The sequence below is a fragment of the Cyrtonyx montezumae genome, unplaced genomic scaffold, assembly GCF_038088225.1.
Source record: "Cyrtonyx montezumae isolate F1298 unplaced genomic scaffold, pur_monq_1.0 scaffold_2, whole genome shotgun sequence".
Taxonomy (NCBI): Eukaryota; Metazoa; Chordata; class Aves; order Galliformes; family Odontophoridae; genus Cyrtonyx; species Cyrtonyx montezumae.
In genome coordinates, this window is record NW_027071936.1 from 44,999,826 (window position 1) to 45,022,692 (window position 22,867).

The 22,867-nt window shown below is 37.5% G+C and overlaps 1 protein-coding gene across 4 annotated transcripts in view; it reads right to left on the reverse strand.

The window, feature by feature from the left end:
• Nucleotides 1-388: 388 nt before the first annotated feature.
• ATP10D (ATPase phospholipid transporting 10D (putative)) overlaps nt 389-22,867 on the reverse strand; it is a 28,078-nt gene continuing 5,599 nt past the window's right edge. For 2 of the 4 annotated variants that reach the window (XM_065737069.1, XM_065737067.1), the window contains exons 4-22: nt 20,864-20,949; nt 19,687-19,793; nt 19,122-19,253; nt 18,078-18,205; nt 17,679-17,931; nt 15,803-16,038; nt 15,003-15,191; nt 12,540-13,149; nt 10,981-11,087; nt 9,987-10,113; nt 7,893-8,077; nt 6,862-7,171; nt 6,167-6,243; nt 5,582-5,707; nt 4,932-5,132; nt 3,295-3,375; nt 2,947-3,051; nt 1,550-1,737; nt 389-924 (exon numbers count right to left, since the gene is read on the reverse strand). In XM_065737069.1, the coding sequence (XP_065593141.1) occupies nt 561-924; nt 1,550-1,737; nt 2,947-3,051; nt 3,295-3,375; nt 4,932-5,132; nt 5,582-5,707; nt 6,167-6,243; nt 6,862-7,171; nt 7,893-8,077; nt 9,987-10,113; nt 10,981-11,087; nt 12,540-13,149; nt 15,003-15,191; nt 15,803-16,038; nt 17,679-17,931; nt 18,078-18,205; nt 19,122-19,253; nt 19,687-19,793; nt 20,864-20,949 (3,612 nt within the window). In that variant the 3' untranslated portion in view covers nt 389-560. Of the gene's footprint in view, nt 925-1,549; nt 1,738-2,946; nt 3,052-3,294; nt 3,376-4,931; nt 5,133-5,581; nt 5,708-6,166; nt 6,244-6,861; nt 7,172-7,892; nt 8,078-9,986; nt 10,114-10,980; nt 11,091-12,539; nt 13,150-15,002; nt 15,192-15,802; nt 16,039-17,678; nt 17,932-18,077; nt 18,206-19,121; nt 19,254-19,686; nt 19,794-20,863; nt 20,950-22,867 lie in introns of all 4 variants that reach the window. The other 2 variants (XM_065737068.1, XM_065737066.1) reach the window with 1 other exon arrangement.

The following is a 22,867-nucleotide window of genomic DNA, read 5'->3' on the forward strand; positions in this document are numbered from 1 at the left end:
CAAACAAAAACCAGTACATTCCAGTCTTTCCACTTGCTTCATAATTCAGCAAGCTATGAATCCCAGGCAGAAGTGTGATAATAGGACAGTGATACAAGGGAGCAATGTGGCTTGCTGTAGAGTGAATTTTATCTGAACTAGATCTGCATGTCTGTAATTTGTATCATGTCTTGTTTGTAAGAGGTGTTATGCAACATTGCATAAAAGAGAGAAGCACTATACAAAGACTAGTGGATGAAAAAAATAAAACCTCCAGCCATTTAGACCTTTAATGTCTCAATACGTTACCAGAAAGCTTTATAGTCTCAAAAGCTTTTAGGCAAATGGGTGCATCTTGTACTTTGGGTGTAAAAATAAATAAAAATAAAAACCACACCACCAAAATCACAGCATAGCATACATCAGCAGATATTCTTGGGTTTTCAATGATTCACACGTTCCAACTTTATATATAACATTAAAGCAGGTTGTGCACATAACAAAGAATTCAAATATGCTCTGCATGCTAGAGAAATGGTACTGCTGCACTCTTCCAAAGTATGAGCAGAGACTTTGGCACATCAGTTACCACCTCCACAGGTATCTGAATCAGTTCTCTTTGAATTAAAAAGTGTGGTCTTTTCAGAGTTCAGGTTATTTCTATTTCCAGGCTCTTCCTCTACTATCTCATCTCTTGAACAGGCACAAAAAGGTGTGTTAGAAGTTGGCAGAACACTGGCAATGGTTTCTTCCTCTGATACAGTATGTGTGGCTGAGCTGGAAGACCCAGAAGTAAACTGCAACTCCATTCTACAGCTTACAACACGTTCATCCTTCCATCTCTTAATTGCTTCCCTCTTCTCCTCAGGGATCAGTTTGCTGAGCTGCTTGGCTCTCAACACAGGAGTTGGAAACAATGTTCCTTGGAGAGCTCTCAGCAAAAACCTACAAAATACAGTTCCAAATAAGCTAGTTAGAAGCAGACTCAATACTGTTTCCAGAATCAGAACTTTCCCTAATGGAAACTAAACCCCATTCGTGTAAACCTAAGACTGCTGCAGCCTCTGAAACACTTTTGCTGCTGATGCTTTGTGAGCACAAATATCATTCCAGCAGCTGTACCAGAACATGTTTTAAAACAGGTGTTTTCAAATGTTGGTATTTATTTCAGGTGCTTTCAATTTTGTCTTTGCAATAGAATTACAGAATGGTTTGGATTGGAAGGGACCTTAAAGACCACTCAGTTTCAACACTGCTACAAGTGGCAGGGCTGCCACCCACCAGATCAACATGGCCTTGAACACCTCCAGGGATGGGGTATCTGTGGCTTCTCTAGGCAGGGTTTCTGATTCCTCACCACCTTCACAGCAGATAACTTCTTCCTAATATCTGATCTAAACACATCATTTTCTTTAGCTTAAAGTCACCATCACTTCCTCCAAGTATGATGCTCCCTTATAAAGACCATCTTCCCATCTTTTCTACAGCCCCCTTTAGGTACCACAGGGCATTAAAGAGTTAAGAAAAAACATTAGCAGAAGTAACTTGTGGTTATAATACAGAAACACACCTGGGTAGCAGAGCAATACAAGTAGTCAGCAGGCACACTAGGTAAAAAACTGGGTCTGTCATATGCTTTTCCATGATATGATAAGGATTTGATAGTGGACTGTGGGTTCTGTAGGCTGCCCCAAAAGCCAGAGCAAAAATGAAGTAAAATAGGATGCTGCCAACCATAACTACTGTATGAATCCAAGTCTACAAGTCAGAGAAGAAAAAAAATCAGATCTAGGCTGTGAACAGAAAGACCCATAAATCCCATAGGTATGAGCATGCATGCACCCCACACTCTTCCTTCAAGGAGAGCTTCTTAACAGAGGGAAAAACTGTAGCTCTATATATAACAGTATCAGGAAGAACTAACCTTCTTTCTACAGTTCATAGGTAATCCAGCTGTTTATTTTTTACTTTTTGGTTCTGCTAAAAGTATAGCTATCAGATCATTTATGGAAGATATTATAATGCTATTTGCCTTAGATGATCACCTCACTGGCAGCTGAGAGTCTTCTCAAGCAAATGGAGGTGATAGCTTTACGTGATATACCCCTTACATGTGCTGCTTGAGACATTGATTAACTCTTCATTGGAGTTATGGCTATAATAGTTACTATGGAAACAATGCTGGTCTGACAGCTTGCCAGTGTACCAAAATGACAAACAAAACCCATTTATGTTCTGTTTTCCTATTCAGAGTGTAGATACTCTCAAAAGTGCTGCCATGTGCCTAGAAGAAGAATCAAAGACAATCACAACTTGCAATTTCATCCATTATGATGCAATTCCAAAAATAGTTGTAAAAATGACAGAAAAAAATCAAAGCCATTAGTATGTCTTTGTACTGTAGATATTACTATATTCTCTTCAAAACTATGTGCAATTGGCAAACATTACCCTTGTAAAGGCTTTAAATTCATTCAAGCTAATGCAGATTCATGCAACGTATGCTTTACCTTACACAGATAAATAAAAAGTGGAATAGCATTTCCATAACACAGTGGTTCTCCAGAGCAGATCATCCAGTTCAAGCACCCAAAAGTCAATAGCTGACATCATTTTCTATTAGAAGATTTGGGAACTTATGGAGGCTTAAGCAGAATCATTGGTTGATTTTACTATCTGCCAAATAAAACTGGCATCCCCAAACCCACTGATTTCTAATAAGGCAGAATCCCTTACTATTAAATAATTCTGAGATTGAGTTTTGCTCATTTTAGTCAAATAATTCTGTTGTCTTCAATGACAGCTTCCCTAGGTGAGCTTACAGAGTCTTACAGAGGAAATATTCCATTTCTAGCCATCTTCTACTTATTCAGTTTTGTGCACCATGTTCTCTTTTCTGTAAATCTTAATGAAAGCTGTATGCACACTCTGCTGTGGAATGTACTCTTCAGGAAGCAAAGTACTCACCACAGACTTGCACTCAATGAGAAGGTGAAACAATATTATGAATAGTGCTGCTGTGTTTATAGGGTTTCCAAAAGAAAAAATATCTATGTCTGAGCCATAGTAAGTCTGAAAAGGAAGACAGTATAACATACAGTCAGTGTAATACACTTGATATGTAGTTTTAATATGCAAAGCAGAATAATTTATCTTTTGGACATATTTGCATGCACACTTCAACTCAGTTCCAATAATTCTCCTACTATACATTTGTATATGATGAAATACCATCAAAAACAGCATTTTATTTCTAATTTGCCTTAGTTTTTAGTATGTCAGAATGTATGAATGTATTTCATATCCAGCACTTACAAAGTAAGGCACGAAAAAGCAAGCAAGGCTTTGGTAAAAAGCATCCAGCAAGGTTATCCAGAAGGTTGAAGGCAAGTAGGTCTGTAGAGAGAGAAGAAAAGAAAAAAATAATGGCATTGAAACAAATTTAACAAATTGCTGCAGATTTGTTGATCATCCATTTGAACTTGAGGAAGGTAATCCACAGAATAACTCCAGCTGGCTTACTAATGAAGAGACATACTTTTATGACACAATAGGAAGCTGCATGTGTAGCTAGCTGCTATGGTTTAAATCAGCAGATCTGTGAACTCCTATCTTACAGCTGCTTCTCCCAGAACAGACCTACCAAAGCCTTACCTGAGTGATAAGGAAGAGAGCAATGGGACAGTGGATCACTCTCACAACTTACTGTAACTGAATGCCAAGTCCTACGTTCCTCCCACTTCTGTTTCATTTCTTTTTGTACATCTGCTTCTGTCTTTTAATTTGTGTTCATTTACTCTTCTGTGCCTACAGGACTCTAATGCGAGGTAACTGAACTCACTAGAATGTGAGAAACAAGTTTTCCCTAGTCATTCCTTCCCTCCCCTTAAAAGTGAGATGTGACATTGTTTTTGCTGGGAGTCTTGCTACAATTTTGCTGTTTTAGGGAGTTAAATCAGCTCCTGAAATAAACTAATGAACAGCAATGCTGGCACAAGGGAGGTAATCTAACTATGTGGGTGAAAACAGGGAATGAGAAGAAAACAAGGGAGAAATCAAGGAGGAATGCGCCCTGAGGGTGAACTGATGAAACTATAGCTGCATATGCCCTGGCTTAGGTATATTCCATTCCTTCAATCATCTGAGGCATGCAGATGGACAGTCTGGACACTCAGGATTTCCTCCCTCATTTGTAAGGAGACATGAGTTACTCCAAAAAGCGATTCAGCCCTTTCACAAACTGAACTTCTCTTTGGAGATGGTGTGGGAAACTGGAGTCCTCATTTGGCCGTGTCAGGGCAGTGCTTTAAATCACTGAAGATTAATTCAAGTTACTGTCTACTTTTATTGCTTGTAAAGAGCTGTGCACTTATGACATGATGATGCAACATTACAACACACATTTTTTTTAAGTACTGCTCTTCCTTTTACAGTGCACTTAATTCAAAGCAGTTATTTCACTGTTCTTCCATGCAAGAAAATAAATGATATACTACTTAACATCTATAACCACAGAGAAAGACAATATGAGCTGGACAAAAAGAGATTAACTTTTACCAAAGTTCTTACAAAAAGAATGCAGAATACAAAAAGAAAAACAATTGTGTAATGCAGTAATTCTGATTATGTTGCCTCAAAACTTTCAGTTCAGTTCACTGTGTATGTCCTGAAGAAGAGAAAAAAGGGCCAAATTCTGAGGCCTGTAACATTTACTTAATCAAAACTCTGACTGATAAAGCACAGACCTTCTCCAGCCAGGCTATAGAGAGTTTATTTAGATGGCAGGAAAAGAAGCCCAGCTTTTATTCATGCACAGAGTATAGGTCTGGACTAACAGAGAAAGTGGTTTTAAGCTTTGTGTTTGTCTGATCTTAACTAAGAAGGAAAGAAAGAAGTGGCTCAAAATGCTGAGCAGTTTAAATTTGCTTGAGGGCAAGCATTCCTCAACCTACCACAGATTTCTGGCTTATCCTGTATAGTTGTGGGATTTGCATGAGTATCTCTGCAGATGCATCTTTGTCCAAGATGCCGTAAATGATGGGTGGCACCGATGTAAAAAGGAGATTGAAAAAAATCAGGATCCAATAGTCAGTCATTGATGTCCCTGAAAACCCACAGAAGAACTGGTACCAGAATAAGAGGTTCACGTAGGCCTGAAAAGTCAATGATGAGATGATACAATGTTACCTGCAGACAAGTTTTTAAAAAAAAAAAAAAAAAAAAAAAAAACAGGAGGAAAATAGGTTGTTTCTCTGGTTACAGTAATCTGTGAAAGATTATGTATAATTGCTATAGAGTCCCTGCCAATCCCACACCTTGAAATTATATTTGGCTAGAATGTGTTTTTACATTTAAATCTAGCTACATGGATTGTTTAAATATTCATGATATTACTACATCAATTTATGGCTGCTATTCACTTTTTAATCAAATCAGACAATGTCTTTCAGTTGGAAACTCAGCCTAAGCAATAGTAGAGTCTAGTCTCTGCAGATGTAAATGGGAAACGGAATTGCTCACCACATGCTCTTTGCATCTTTTTGAACCCTTCAGCACTGCCAAATAAGTAAACTGCTTTCCCTAGAACAGGACAGCTACATACCACATTCTTGTAGAAGAAGTAGAGTACCATGTTTGTAAGTCTGGTATAACACCAGTGACCGTGGACAAGCAGCAGCTTCCTGAGATGCTTGAACTGAGAAATGGCAAAGTCGCTTGCCATCACAGCCTGGAACATACACAAAGGGATGCATGTGATATATCAAAACTGTTAATGATGAGCTTCAATAGTAACAAGCAATACTGGGAACTCTTATTTTATGATTTATTATATATAGTGCATCTGGGCCCAGCCTTATTTAGATCTGAACCCTCTGTACAGAATTTTACTTCAATACAATGATTATTACCACACAACTCCACAGAAATCACTGATACTTCAGGTCACAAAACAAGAAACCCAAATACATAATGGGAAGGAGTTCAGTGACAGACAGTGAGTTCTGTTATTTGGAGTCTGAACACTTGCAGCCTTCAGCTTCTGTGTGCTCCCAGGTAAGTGCAGGGGCTTGCACACTTTCCCTTGAATACAGCAATGGGCTGTGGAGCTGCTGGGCCTCCAGGGTGAACATTAAGCAGATATGGAATGGAATCTGAAGTCACTTGTGTCTGTCTTCATACACGCTACCTGCATGCCTTCTTGGCCCAAGATTCCCACACCAATGTTAGCTGCCTGGATCATACTGACATCATTGGCACCATCACCTACAGAAAAAAGGGAAGAAATACAAACTAAGCTCTCTTAAGTTAGTTGAAGCACAACCTGGAAGCAGCTTTGCTGATTATCGCATTGCCGTGGAGATAGCACAAATACATAGACAAACACCACGGACTTCAGAGAACACTTTCATAGCCAGTAATGCAGCCTATGGAATACCCCATGGAAAGAAAGACTGGAATGTGGAAGGCCTGGCTGAGCTGAGCAATACTCTCCTAATAGATATTAACTGCCTCTTTTGTAAGAATTTAGTCAGTCTGCTTGAACAGAAAATAGGGGTGTTTTAAATCATACTCAGTCATTTCCCTTTTATCTCACTATTTTTGGGGTTGTGATGGAGAACAAAAAGGAAATTCCCCTCACTTGTGCTTCACACACCGCATAATGCTGTACCTAACTGCTGCTGTTCTTTGTTGTTTTAGATTACCTAGTACGGACTAAATTTGCTAGCTTAAAAGACTATCATGTTATGCTAGATGCAACTATTATTCAAAGGATTATCTTCCTTGTGATTTAATTTTGTAACAGACATTGAGGGGAAAAAAAAAAAAGAGAAGAAACTGCCTTCTACTTCTTAGAGAAAAGAAGGAAACCATGAGGCTCACCTACAGCTAATGTCATTGCCTTTAGCTTATTTCGCACCAGTCTGACCAGCACACTCTTCTGCAGTGGTGTGGCTTGGCAGCAGATTACAGCTCGACACTTCTCTGTGAGCTCCAAGAAAATATTCTGCAGGCTGTCCTGAAGGACGTGCTCTAATGTTCTTCCATCAATAATCAGGCCTGCGCTGAAGCCATGAGCTTGGGTAGAAGGACTTGCAGAGACATTCCCAACTTTCTGATTTGCTTTGTTTTGGTCAGAAGTGTTTTTTTGCATGCGTTCTAAAATACTGTTCATCACCGAAGCACAAGCATCCTTAGGACAAGAGAAAAGCAACTTTCTTAAGACTGTTTGTATTCTGGTTCCCTTTTCAATTTATAAAGGAAATATGGAGAAAATGCCAGTTGCTATCACTGTGTAGCATGCTTCTCTCACTTTGCAGAATACAGAGGGATTCAGGCATGAGGCTGAATAAGTCTTTAAATTCACAAAGGCTGCAGTATAGAGGATGAAAGCAAAGTGGGTCATTAAGTTGATTGGTTTGAGGGATAAGGGGTAACACTGAAAACACATTAGAAAATTTTTTAAAAAAGGCATGATTGAGGGAGAATATGAAAAAGTAGCACACAATTTGATATCATTTGCATGGCAGCAATTCCTATATTGTTAACATGCTGTAAACTCACAGGCATATGAAATATCTAATAGAATATGAAGCAGGTCAACTTTCTTAGCTAGCAGAAAAGAAATTAAGCAATCAGTTAAACTAGTCACAATTGATGAAATAAGTAAAGAAACATGCTACATAAACTATTTTCTATTATATCTATTATATTGCCCATTAGGAAAAAACTGTCAATTTTCAAATCTTTTTCATCTTCCAAGTGATCATGCTGTCTTTTGTCAGATGGGAAACAGAGAATATATTATCTTCACATACAGTCTTGTGATATTGCCTGACTGCAGCTTTTTTTTGGCAGAGAAAACAAAACAGAACACCCTCTCAAACAGAAGAAAAGTTCAATTTTCGACTCACTCTACTTTGTGATTTGAGTGTGAAGATTCTGTCATGTGGCTCCAGCAGTTTACAAGCATAGGCAATGTTGACAGCTGTCTCTCTCTTGTCACCTGTCAGCATCCATATTTTTATTCCTGCTTTCCGTAATGCCTGAATTGTGTCTGGAACACCATCCTGCAGGCGATCTTCAATGCCAGTGGCACCTTAATTTAGACAAGCAGATGGATTAGCACTGCTTCCAGAAGCAAGTCTGCAAGTATGACAGGACAAGAAAGTCCCTGTGTGTATCCACATTTCAGAAGAGACACCATGCTACAATCTGCTTGGGAATCTCCCCCTTCCTCATCTTTCTGTCCCTAAGTCCATCACATTTTATGGCTATGCTGACACGTATCCTTCTTACAGTCTCAGTGGCTTCCAATTCCCCTTAAGACCAGCTTTCACATTTTCATGGTTGTTTCATCCCACAGTATCTGGGGATGATACCCAGGCTTCTCAGGACAGGTATAATCCATTATTCACATTATCTTCAGATTCAGGCTACCTCAGACCTTCTTTCATGCACCATCTTGGGCTTTACTATCTTAAGCCATACTTCTCTATCTTATTCTCATTTCTGCAGGCTGAATTCTCTTGTCTCAAGTCCTCACCTTTTCCACACCAAAGTCTCCTCTTTTATATCACGTTTTTGCACACTGTTGCAAAGATCTCCCATCCATCAGCATGTTTACCAGCCATTCATCTCTGCAGCGCCTCTTGTCCTACATCCCTTCAATTCCTAGTACTAAAGTGCTATCCTTACCACTGGAGCTCCATCTTGGCAATATCTTCTCCCAGATAAGCTTCCTAGTACAGGAAATGAAAATGGGCAAAAACCAAACTAACCACCTCACTCTCGCAAAAAGATGCTGATCTAAGAAGGACAAAAAACAATTGGAGAGTGGAATATTTGATCAGCTGACAATAAAGTCAGTAAAACTATACTGTGTTGCATCTTTGCAGTTATTGGAAAAATTTTGACAAAAAAAGAAAAGACTATTTAACAGTGATATCCTCTTCTCTGGTATGTGAACCATGCATACCTGTAGTCTATGTTGAGCTTACAAAATCATCTGCTCTGTGAATGACAAGGTAACACATCACATAAAGCAAAACCATTGCTGAAAAGCACCAGTGCCTGTGATACAGTATAGCACATTTTCAGAACTAAATCATAACCAGGAGACATGGCTCAAGTTGTGGGATACTTGGGCTAAGAAAGTTTATTTAAAAAAAAAAAATATATATATATATATATTTTTTTTTTTTCAACTACTTGCAGGTAGGGTCATTTTGACAAATAATAATAAATTAATTAATAAATTAATAAAGTTCCCAGTGAAGTTTTCCCTCTTACCATGTTTCTAGTGAGGGATTCTAATTAATAAGTTGTATATATAGCAGAATGCTATATGAATATGGATAAGGGCCAAAAGGTCAGGCAAATTGCTGGTGCCATAGCAATTTCTGTGCCAACAAGGGCACAGAGGTCATGTCCACTAGCCACCTGGAAAATGAAAATACTTTGCTCTCTGCTCTGCTTGCCTGTTGATGGAAGTCAAAAGTCAAAATAGTTCCAGAAAGGAAGATGCTGAAATTTTCTGGATGCAGGCTACTCTGACAGACACCAAGGGAAGAGAGGAAAAAAGTTGTTTCAGCTTGGGCAGTCTGGACACTTAACACTCCTTTCCTGAGGTATGTGACCCCTTCTTACTCCAGCAGTTGTCAGATTCATTATGCATACCTGCCCCACCCAAAATTCAACAATAACAGAAAATATGCCCAGAAGCAGTCTTGTGATTAGTTACTATCATTTCACATGCTTATTATGATGATGCTCAAAAACTCTGGTGCGCACAGGAGTAACATTGTGCCTTACAAACAGTAGAAGATCACAAGCTGCCTTCAGTGGGTTCTGCAGCTACAACAATCTTGCAGCAAGATTTATGTATACCCCAGAGTGTCAGCAAATTCTAGATGTGTAGAAAGCTATATATTATACAATTAGAGGTTCATACAGCGAATTCAGATTATAACAGGGGTTTCCTGTGAGTTACAGCATTTTCTACCTACCAAGCAAAGTTAGTTTGGTTTCAAGCCTGACAGCTGATTCTAGCAGCAGCTCCTCCCTATTGTCAATGCTGGTTTCTGCTAAAACATGATGATTTAACCACTCCGTATATTCTTCATCACTCATCACCTACAGAGGGAAAGGAAACAAAGAGGATGTGTTCGGATTTCACTTCAAATGTATCCCAAGAGCGTCCTTCAGAGCAACTCTGTTATCCGTATGCTAAACCTGAAGCAGCCACCACAGTGCAGTTATGTGTGTACTCCATTGTATCCACAGACTTAGTACAATTCACAGGTCAGGCTGCTAACCACAAGCTTGCAGGTACCTGGAATTGCCTGATAGATTTCTATTTAGATGCAAGGCAGGTAGCCCAAGAAGCACAGTATCCTTACTTTTCTTTAATTGCCGCATTGACACAGCCACAGAATCACTGCACAGCTTTGTACAGCGTGATGCCTGTACAGTTACACAGCCTGTGCTTTCACTGTGCATGAGAGAGTTTCCTTTCCTGTTTTGGTTGTTATGAAATTTTACTTCTGAGCAGTTTTTAATTTAAAAATGGAATCTCATAACATCACATAGTTTTGCATACAGATCCTATAACACCACAGACTGTGTGAGACCCAATAAAACAGGCTTGACTACATTTGTTTTCTGTATCTAGAAAAAAATTCCAAGCAGGGCAAGGTTCACACAGAGAGACCCGCTCAGGACTCATGTAAGAAAATCAGGACATTTTGTATCCTTTGGTCTAGAATTAGGCTATTAAAACTGTCTGGTATTCTAAAGTGACAACAGCTATATGAATCTAACTGAAGACAGAATTTTTTTTGTTTGTCAACTTACAAATTCTCCCTGAAAGAAAGTAAGGATAAATGAAATGTTGCAATGGGAACATCTGGTTTATAAGTGGTGACATCTGCTCCATTGGAAAAATCGGTCCTGCTCGTCATAGACTGTAAGCATTCTTAAAAATACATATTAAAAAAACACCTTTTTAGCAATACAAAGAGTGCGCAGTCCCCTTCTGGCATAGTCATCCAGATGTTTCTGGGTTCTCTCTTTAATATTCTTCTGTTCCATTTCTGAATTCTTGGTTTCTACTATTGTATAAAAAGTAAAGACAACAAATTAAATATTCATTCTTAGAGTAAATTTACTGGAAATTTTTGAAGGTATAAATATGGTTTAAAAATAACAAAGTATTAACAGATTTTATTTTAACTCTGAATATACCTTCAAATTTGCACAGTGTACTGTAGCTGTATCTTTAGAATGCAGGAAGACGGCCAGTCTTCACAAGCAGTGAGAGGTAAGCAGTCTGGTACTCATATGTCTTCATATATACTAGAATATCAAAGTGTCTTTTCAACATAAAATCATTTTCTAAAATGAACTGGCCCACAGCCACCAAAGCAGCTTTGTTCTCATTGATACAGTGGGATGGAACCAGAAACGCTGCCACGGAAAAGATTTATTCATTTATTTATTTTAAATATCATTAATGCATGAACTATTCAGAGAGGTGATTGACTCAGCCAACCTTGGAGATGTAGAAGTTAGATTACAAGTTTACTCTGATAACCAAAGTAAGGAGACGTGCCTCCAGACATGAAATTACGCCCTTTTATGATGGCACAAACTGTGGAGGCTCATTTTCTACCTCATTGCCTGCACAGGCTTTTTGTCTAGACCTTATATGGCTAGTGCTGGGTTAAAATATGCTTGTGGAACTGTATACCTCCCACTTTATCACTGAGATAAACCATGGAACATGAAAACCAAGTTCTATTTTGCAGATAGTAAAGCTTTAAATTCCATTACCTTCCCAACCATTAAAAAAAGTCCTTGTAACGTCTGAACTTAAATAAATGTAGGTACACGTTTTTTACATATACAGATAACACTTTCTCCAATGCCTTCACTTATTTATCGGTGACTGTCTGATAGATAGAGCGTATGAATAAATCACACAGTGCTTAAATAACATCATATGTTCCTTCTATGGCAGGTTCCAAGAACCTTTACTCTGAAACAACAGCACCCAGCAGGTGGCAGCACGCAATTTTACAGGTACAGGCTGTATTATCACATCCAGAAACACAGAAATCGCGGGTAATACAGAAAAAATAAGAACAGACAAAAAGCAATGAGAGTCGACAGTGTCTGGTACTAAAATGTGTCTCCAGTTGCTCAGAAACGCTAACATAGGTAAAGGCTAGAAAGTATCTCATCCTAATAAACACCTCTCACTGCATAGCAGGAGACAACTATTTCATGACCTTACTTTATGACTGGAAATATTTCAAGAGGTCTGCTTAGACACCACAGAATGTACTAAATTGCTGCTAACCTTATGTTTTCAGTTTCCACAACAGCATGCAGCACAGCCATATGTAGGTGAGAAGTGATAATACTTCTATGAGTCTCCTAAAAGCAGCTCAGATAGTAGTTCTGCTTGGTTACTTGTCTCTTCTTACAAATCAGGGCATGCATTCAACTTTACTGAGGAATGATAAACGTGAACAAAGAATTAAAAGTTCTACAAATACCTTCAGATGCAGTTCCCAACAAATCCATCATAACTGAGTCTGCACCTTTTGTGTATACCACCACTTGGTTGGAGACTGGATGCCGAACCACCACTGACATCCTTTTTCGGACTGAGTCAAAAGGTAGGACGTGTAAAAGCTGAAATGTTAAAGATCCCAGACCTGCAAAATCCACAGTTACTTGATCAGGAGTCCTAGACTGTAAAATACATTTATAAGCCTTAGCAGCATGGACCAAGGCAGCTTCATCTGGACTCTCAGCTTCATAACAAAGCTTAGGTAAGGGAGATTGTTCAGTAGATGACTCAGCACTGTGGGTTTCACAGCCTGTAGCTACATTCACCATATTATGTTCTTTGGGTAACTGGGGATTTACTGGGCTGTCAGGATCATGAGGTTCGGCAGCACTTTGAGCAGCCCCATCCAAAAAAGGTGAAGTCAGTTTCATTCTGAAAATAGAGAGTTTGCACGCAAAACTATTTGGGTTATCAGTTGATGATTCTTTTATACTTGGAAGTGAGGAAGAACTTCGGACTGACAACCTCTGGAACATCTGCCTGATTTCCTCAAGGGATTTAATTGGCATTCTACCCAGTGAAGAGCGTCTCATCTGGAATGGAACAGTCAGAGAAAATATAGATCTTAAAGTCTTCATATGTTTTTCAGTAAAGAAGGACAGCTTACAAACTACATGTGTTTCTTAATGAATGTAGTAAAACTTGAAAAAACATCATTTTGATTGCTTTCTGATTGATTTGATTGATTATAATATAAATAGCCAGCTCAACTAAACATATTACCATATAAGTACACCAAACAGCTTCTGTGAGAGCTTCACCTATTCAAACCACATGAATTGTTTAAAAAATTCTTCAGATCTGAAAACTGCATGTATTCCCAGTTTGATTAATGACTTCATGTAACACCTCTCTTTAGAAATGTTTAAGCAATTGAACTTTTAAAAGTTGTGGCAAATGGAACTAGACACTTGTTCTTTTTGAACAACTTTTTTTTTATCTTGACAACTCACAATTGTCAAGATAGTCGCAAAGAATAAATCAGCTCCATACTTCTCACAGTGACTACCTGTTTGTAAAGATACAGTATTTTACCATTTTTTTTTTGTCTGAATTGAAAATAAAAGACAGGTGCCCTCATGGATTAGGAAACAAAGGAGTCTGGCTCTAATTCTATCCAAGTTGCACGCAAGTTTTAATGTGTCTCTATTCAGAATTACAGAGACACAGAATAGGAACATTCCTTCATCTCCTTTCGCTCAGGGAACACTGAAAACTTTTGTTGCCTTTAAATTTGTCATTGTCATTCCCCAAGTGAACTCATAAACCTTATGCCGTATATTACTCCATCCAATCCAATTTATACTAACTTGGAGATTCTCTCCTCTTCTAAAATTCATCCAGAAATCTTATTCTCTATGAAATAAAAATCTCACAGGTATAGTTTTCTATACCTGTGTTAGTTGCAGGTTGGGTTAGTATTTACTAACACAAATGCCCTATCCACGTGTTCAGTGCTGCCTACTATGCTGACTTGTCTGGAAGGACACTAAAACACCAGTCTTTTTAGATATAGGTGGTACTTCAGTCTTCACAGGATACCTTTTGGAAATATCTCCAACCATAAGTGTACATGCACTACCTACATAAGCAACAAAATCTAGTCCTGCACATGTCACAATTTTTATTTTTTCAAAAGACGAAGTCAACAAATGCTTATTACGAGGGGTTGTGGGAAGCAGAATCAAGGCTGAACTTTAGGATTATCCTGCCACACTATCAAAATAGGTAGAACATGGAGTTGTGAAAATCCCAACTTGAAAAAAAAAAATCAACTTATTTTAAAAAGAAAACTATATCTTTAAATAAATATTAGATGTATGCTCTGAAAAATGCTCTGAAAATAAGAAGTAGTTTCAGGAAAACTTTAAACAGCCTCTTGACTATTAAACCAGGACAGTCTAACAAATGCACTGTACACTGAAGATGAGACCACCTTATACTAACCACATTGCAAAGCATTTTTTTCTTCAAATAATTACACACATTAAACTTGATCTTCCATACTCTTGCTGGAATTCTATTTGAATATAGTCAGGTAACAGGTAAGAGCTTTCTCAGTTCCAGTATTTTAGAAGTTTTCTAAGATTATTCATATTTTTCAGCCAACAATAACTTATTTGTAAATGTAACTTGAGTGTTAGGGTACTCAAAGGAAGCTATGCACTTATCTCATCAAAGGTAATGCAATACAGAAAAAACAACAACAACAAAAACAACCCATAACTGCGATTTAATCTCAAAATATATCTTGTGAAATTTAAGAAGCACCAAGCTTGCAGGTTCAGATCCTGAATAACAGTTAATTTTTTTCTCTATTTGTAATCAAACTTAAGGGAACTAATTTATAAATATGCCCCTATAGACAAATATAATACCTTCATACCTTTTGACGTGGATGACTGGGGATTGAAACAACAACAGTATTACAAATTGCCAGAGCAAGAAAGAAGTCAGTGACATACATTGTCTCCAGAGCTAACTTGCTGATAACTTCTTCTGATTCTTGATAGGAAAGAGAAGAAATATGTCTAAATTTCTCCAGCAGTTGTGTGTCTGGTATAACATCCGTTTCCTATGGATTAAACAAACAAAGCTGTGAATTAGTATATAAACCCTGGAAATCCCAAATGGGGCTTCTAACATACAATTTCAGTGATGTAAGTTAATTCTAGACTTACTTTATACATAGAGCTCATGCATGAGGAGAAAATAATAATTCCCCAGACACTGCTAACAGATGACTTGAGAAACCAGTGGCAGAAGATTTCAAAATAGTCTTGGTCTCTGGTGGTAAAATCAGCTACAGATGTTTTCAATCCTAGTAATCTCCACTAAATGCAATGGGTTTAATATTGGTTATCTAGCTATTTCCTATTAAAAGCAAAGTGAAATGCCTTCTTTTGGCAAAAGAACATACTTTTACTGAAAATGAAGCTTGTCATTTTAGCAGTGTGGTCGTGAAATGACACCAGCAAGAATCAAATAATACATCTTTGTAATCCAATAAATATCTGCAACATCAGCTTGCAAGTAGGTTGCAGCCAAGCAACAACAGGAGGTCTCACTTTGATGGAAGAGAAAGGATGTCTTAAATTACAAGCACTCTGTTAAAATGGGAGTAAAAGGATGTTCCTTCATGAGTTACTTCAGAAATTTAGTATCAAACTAACAACTTCTACTTACAATACGGCTGCTGAAAGCAACGTGACTTGAACAGGGAGCATCACTTGATGAACGTTCCCTTTCTTGTGCAGAGCAACTACCAGATAACAGATTTGAAGACTTTCTGTTCAAAAATTCATTCTCAGCTCTGAAGTCATGTCCCCTCCATTTTGACATGTGGCTCAAAGAGATACAATGACCATCAGCTGAATCCTCATCTTTCAAATCCCTCTCTTGATAGGATTCCAACCTCTTTGCTAAAGAAATACAAAGAAAATGATTATTTCATGGGCAAAAAGAAATTTGTCTAAATTAAATCTTAATTTTAAAAGAAGGAATTTAGTATACAGTTAAGAATAATCCACCCTTTATTAAAAATCAAACAGTAATGAGTTATCACACTGAATTGTTATATGGAACACTGCACTTTGAGAGTGATGCTCTGCTGGAGAGAATCCAGAATAGGGAGAAAGAACAATCATGGAAACAGTAGTGTAAGCTGGTTACACAGCCTCTAGAACAGAATATTGCTGGGAGCCAAATAATAATCCTCAAGTACATAAAGTGGAACTGCACAGAGAAAGGAAATAGCCTATTTTCATGGCATGCTGTAGGCAATAGAAGACACAATATTCCTATACTATGACAAGACAGACTAGATAACAGAAAAACTTTGTCCAAGAAGGTGTGAAACGCTAGAACAAAAGACACAAGAAGGTAGAGAACTGGCCACCAACAGTAGTCCTGAAAACACATTAGAAGTTCAAAAAGATAGCAGTATGTCTGTATAGACAGGTTGGGACAACACACACCTATTCCATTTAGGCTCCCTGCCTGCTGAGAAGCTTGTACTCCCTGACTGAAGTAATGTAGGTGGCACCTCCTGTCATGGTCTAGAAAGCACAAGTTGATTTAGACATAATGTTGTATATGTAACACCTATGTGGAGGATTTTACTACAACACAGTCTTCTCTTTGCCCTTGGCAATAGCAACCAATGGTATTGGAAGAAAAATGAATTCTTAGGGAAAGTAAGCGGTAGAAGTTAATGACAGACATATTCTCCCCAGCACAGACTTAGATCAGTCACAACTATTCTCTTCTGAAATTCTTTTCATTTCTTTAAGAAATACTCTGAAAAATATATTCTACTTTCTTTCTTTTTTCTTAAGTTATCTGTTCATCAAGTTCTAAACTTAAAATACATTTCTTTTCACTTTGCTCTTGTGATCCTTCCCAGTATAATTATGCAAAGCCAAACTAGCATCATACACCCACATCACATGATTTTCAAAATATGTGAGGAAATCACTGTTAAATGGTTTGTAACCATCTGTTGCTGTGACAACGAACAAAAGAAGAGCCAATGCACTGCTGTGACCAGCAGGGTGTACCCGTTGCTTGCAGAAAGTGAGCTGTTCCAGCTGGCAGCAAAAGCATGGGGGGGGGGGGGGGGGTGGTTAATACATAGCTGTGATTGGTGTATCCACCTGTCATCATTTCATCTTTGATCTCCACCAGTGAAAGAGTGAATGTCTGCAGTTAACATACAATACTAGTAATAAAATATATATTTTTATCTAGTTAATAAAATAGGTAGCTGATTTGAACACTTCATGTTACCAAGTGAGTAAAGAGTATTCTGTGCGTGGTATCAAATATACTCAGACACAACTATCTGCAAAGCAGCACCTTACGTACACCTTCAAGTCTCTTTGTACGCTGCTATGAAGTTATCCAAACAATGAGGAAAGATCCAAATAAGACCAGTCTAAATCCACACTTTCTGTAAGTGCGTATTTGCACACAAACCCCATAAACACCTGTCTTCATCAAATTCTGAAGTTTTTCTGAGAATGGAAAAAGGACTGCTATGAGCCTGGGTTTAGCATCTTACCATTTTCCTCATGGCAATACTCCTGTCCTGCAATGCTGCATCTCCGAAAAACCATCTTATTTTCAGTGAGTGTTCCTGTCTTGTCTGAGAAGATATACTGAATTTGACCAAGGTCTTCAGCAATATTCAAAGCTCGACACTGAATCATAGAGTCTGTTTTCTCATGATAAAAATCAATGTCATTCTGTATTAAATATGTTTGTCCCAGTTTGACAATTTCAATTGAAACATAGAGAGAAATTGGGATCAAGACCTATTGAAACAAAACACAAGGATTAAATGAAACCAAATTCTTTAGCTACTTACAAACATGAAGAAACTCTTCTGAAACCAAAGAGTTAATTCAGGGATATGAGTGAGATCAGGATATAGCTCATGCTCAAAGCAGGCCAAAGTTACCTGTAATAAAATGATCATTGTCCAGAACATATTGAACCCTGCTAACATGGAAGAAATCGATTTCCCGTCTGCTTCAGGGATGTTAAAAAAAGGTATTTCTGAATACCTACTTATCCAAATTCCATGGCCTTGAAAACAAGAACAAGAAAAAGAGAATCAGTTATGTTGACCATAGAACAGTTCAGGGTCATGTTGTTAGCTGTTACACCAGCAATTATTTCTTAGCTTCCAGGGAACTATTTTCCTCAACAGGAACCCCATTAAAATGCATGAAGTGCCAAACCAGACCAGAATAAATATTTTACTGCAGTTGTGTCAACAGTACATCTGTACAACCTATCTCATAACTAAAAGAATCATAGCTAAGTATCATAAACACTTTTTTTTCCTACCCAAACTCTTGTTATTAAATTTCCCATCTTTGCTTGTCCAGCTTTCAGCTGTGGCATGTCATGAAGCCACTCTGGTCACTTTAAAACATTGTGAGACAAATACTGTCACAGAAAAGAAACAGTACAAATCACAAACACAGTTTATGTTTATGCAATACTGTTATGCCAGATATGTCTATTCAGTGTAACTTGACAAAGTTTTTCTTTTAAGCACTTGTTTGGTTCATTATAAAATTTATTCTGTTCAAAATTTCGTACCTCAAGCTCACTATTTAATGAAACCCTAAAGTATTAAGTCCTTGTAACTACTCAAATGAGGCCTCTCCCTGCAATACACTACATGGATTGCATTCTACCTCATCAAGCCTAACACGAAGTACAAGTGTTACAGAGCATTTAGTGAGGGAAAAGAGAAAATGGATTGGAGAAGCAGGTATTAGACTTAAGAATTCACACTAAGAACATACCCATTGACTGTACTGATGATTAAACATGACAACATAAACTAAAACTTGGAAACAACCACTGCTGATACAGACTTAGGTATGAAGAAAGGCTGTTTTTGAAATAGTCTATTGAAATGAACTGGCTCCAAATTAAAACACTTAGGCTGAGAGGGGAATGCAGCAGGAGTTTGTACATTCACACTTACCAGTTGCACCTGTTAAACACATTAAAATTAGAAGCAGAACGCACCAAAGAATATCAGAATTCACTTTTCTTTCCAATTTACTGCGTTTGTAATGAGGTCCACTGTTATTCAGCATGGCTTTTGTTTCATGACCTGTAATCACAACAAAGGTTAACATTCTCTTTTAGCAGTTATGAAAACCAAAAGTCTTTTATATTTCAAAAGCTCTGGGAAATTGGACATTCCTATGAACTAGTATGTGAAAAGAGAACATAAATATGAGCAAACTAACTGCTGCTACATTAATAAAGAAAACCAAAAAAGCTAAACCATAATTTCTTAGATACATATTATCTTTTATACTGCAAATACATTCCTTTCTATTATATTCCTTTCTGAAGTTTTTGATACAATCTCTAATATATTCTACAAAATTCTGCACCTGCCCCTGAACACATTATAATTTCTAGCCTTAAAACTTCTGCCCTTTGACTGAAGAACAGCGTTAACTTCAATTTTGGACCAGAAAAAGTCCAAACAAAGTCCTTCTTGGCAAGGCAATCGAAGACCAGGGTGGTTCACTTACCTGCATATACCACAATGCCTACAACAGCTTCTGTATTTCTTACTGTGCATCCTCGCAGCAGTAAATTCTCCTTGCTGAGGCCCACTCGATCCTTGCTTGAATTCTCACTGGAAAACAACAATAACAAACCCACAAAGCAGCACATTAATTTGGCTGTAGGACTTCAGCAACTACCAGTCAGATTTTGAAAAATCATTAGGGAGCAGATTACCAAGAGAAGCTACCTGTCACTGGCTACCTCTCTGATACTTCTGACTGGAGCTTCCAAAGGAAGAGAGTAACATGCATGCAAGATCACCTCAAAAATTCTGGACATCTAAACACTATATTAAAATGTTAATGTGTTTACAAGCATGGCATCTGCCAGTGGGCATCTGAAGAACAGGCAAATCTGCTGAAATAACTGCAGGGCAAACACAAAGTCTGAAAGCAGATGACTTCTTTTTGGATTGCCAGTATTAGAAAAAAATCAAATAAAATTATAAATCTCATTTTAAAAGTAAGTACTGTTACCCGTGGCATATTTTCAATGCCAATATGCCCTCTTTGTCAATTTTTACCTCGGGGAAAGGTAAATAAATAAAATTATTTCATTTTCTCTTCATATTTCTAACATGTCATTGCCCACAGGAGAGAATGTAGACATTATACCTCTCAAAAAATGAAAGTTAATCACGCTACGAAATAGCGTGATTTGTTTTCCTACTGTCCACACAATATTACAGGCCCCTAACAAGAAAAGAGACATAAGGCAATACAGTTTGCTTAAATTGCTGAGTCACACAAAACGTGTGAGAGTAGGAGGGGAAGCCAGATCTTCCCATTTCAAATTCTGACCAAAGCAGCCATGGTCCAGATCGAATACTGTATGGACATCACATGCCATTAACGGCAGCCACTTCAAATGTGGCAGACAAAATTGCAAAACAGCCTGAACTGAGATGTTGAAAATATTAAATATAAAATATATAGTGCTAGTGGGCTTTCCCAGTTCATTCTGCTGTTTAGAAATTCCTTCTGGAACTCTGCCTGCCTGGCTGCACTCAGAAATGTAGTGCCACAAACTGACTTATGTGCGCATTGTCGTTTTTTGAAGCAAACATTATAGGCCCTCTGAAAATTAGTACAAACACCAAAGCAAATTACATTAGTTTAAAGAGCTACCAATCTTACTTACACAAAGCCTCGGAAGTGGTTGAGGTCATCATTAGGACTTTCACATTCTATTCTACCTGAAAATTTTTCTGGATCAATTTCAGAGACCTGAAATTATAAAAAAATAAAATAAAATAAAATAAAATAAAATAAAATAAAATAAAATAAAATAAAATAAAATAAAATAAAATAAAATAAAATAAAATAAAATAAAATAAAATAAAATAAAATAGAAAAAAAAAGAAGAGAGAGAAAACAAACAAACAAACAAACAAACAAAAAACTTATGAGAGAATATATGAGAGAATTTGAGAGAATTTGGATACTTCATAAATTTGTAGGTTCAAATATCACTGTCAAACTATTTAACTTCAACATTTAAATTTGCTGATGATTTTGATGACCTACATGCAACCCAGGTAAATTGGACTTATACAGAATTTCCTTGTAAATATCAAACCCTAGCAAGTATCAGTTGAGATACTGATATCTTAGGAACATTTGCTGCTTTGGTTGTGAAACACTTCTGGCAATGATTTGACAATATGGTATAGGAATGTGGTGTATAGCCAAGGTGAAAGAGGAGAGCTGACAAATCCGGGGCTGCCTGGAAAAAAAGGACTGCACTTTACCCTCCATTAAATATGAGGATACAGCACTTAAGACAGGATTCAGTCATTGAACATGAAAGGCTGAGAAGGTACTGAATGATGCATTCCTGTGACCATTCCCTCAACGTAAGCAGAACCACTGCTCACATTGATTTAGAGCTAATGGTTTATTAGCTTCCTCACACCAATGAACATGTGTGGTTGAGCTATTCATAAGAGGTGTGAAAGGAAAAGGAAATTAATTCCTTCTTAACTGAGAGTATTAAAAGCAGCAGAGCAATGTCAGTTTGTTCATTTAACAATTCATTGTCCTAGTGGAAAAGGTCCTCAATTTTTATTTTTATATTTCTCTAGGAAAGCCAAGATGGTTGGAAACGTTGTTCTATGTCTTGTTACCAGCTGTTGTCTATGAGCCTCTTGTAGTACCTTCTTACTGAGTCACTGAGGTACTTACAGAAAAAATAATAAATAAATAAATTCTGCTATTGTAAGTTGACAAAAAATTAACTACAAGAGTTTCATCTCTTTTAGGCTTTAACATTTCCTTGCCTTCCCAAAGGAACCCCATGTACATTAACAAGTGCCCTACCGAGACCTTCGTGCCTGTGTTTGTTCAGTCATAAAGATGTAGAACATAATATTCTTACAATTGTCACATTATTTTAGTCTTTGTCTTCAAATGTTCTTTAATTTGATTTATGTTCTTCCTATTCTTTTGAGAAACTGAGAGGCAAAACAGTCATACTCTGTCTACTTACACAGAACCACCACAGTCTTATTCAGCCTGAGAGGACAAAGTCTCGAACTGAAGTGACAGAACACTAGAGGTCTGTGAGGTTAATAATTGCTCTACGATCAGAAACTGTGCAGTCCTGACATGAAATCACGACAGCCTTTATTTTTTTTTCTCTGAGGACAAAAATGAACAGCCGTTGATGGTGAAGGAATTGTTACTTTTTGGGACAGCATGACTATCTCATTCTAAAATTGAGAAATGTGGAATATCAATAATATAACAAAAATCATAAAACCATAACAAAAAAGAATGGGGAAAGAAAACGAGCTTTCCTCGTGGTTAACAGATAGTGTGTTTTACATTACCCTACTTGATATGTAACAAACAAATCTAAATGAGCAGTCAAGTACTCCTCACTTCCTCAGCACTGCTGACAATTCGAAAGCAGTTCAGGTAATTTTATCTCCAGTATGATAACAGCCCATTCTTACAGACAACACTGAATGTCCCTGATCATGTTGTCAGCACGGTGGTTCACTATCAGAACTCAGTTACCAGGTGTGCTGAAGAGTGCACTAATTTCTGACCACTATGTGATCTGTGAAAACTGTAAGATGTGGTGATGTTCAGTCTTGACAGGCAGAGACAAAAAAAAAAAATCATAAGAGTTTCAAAGACT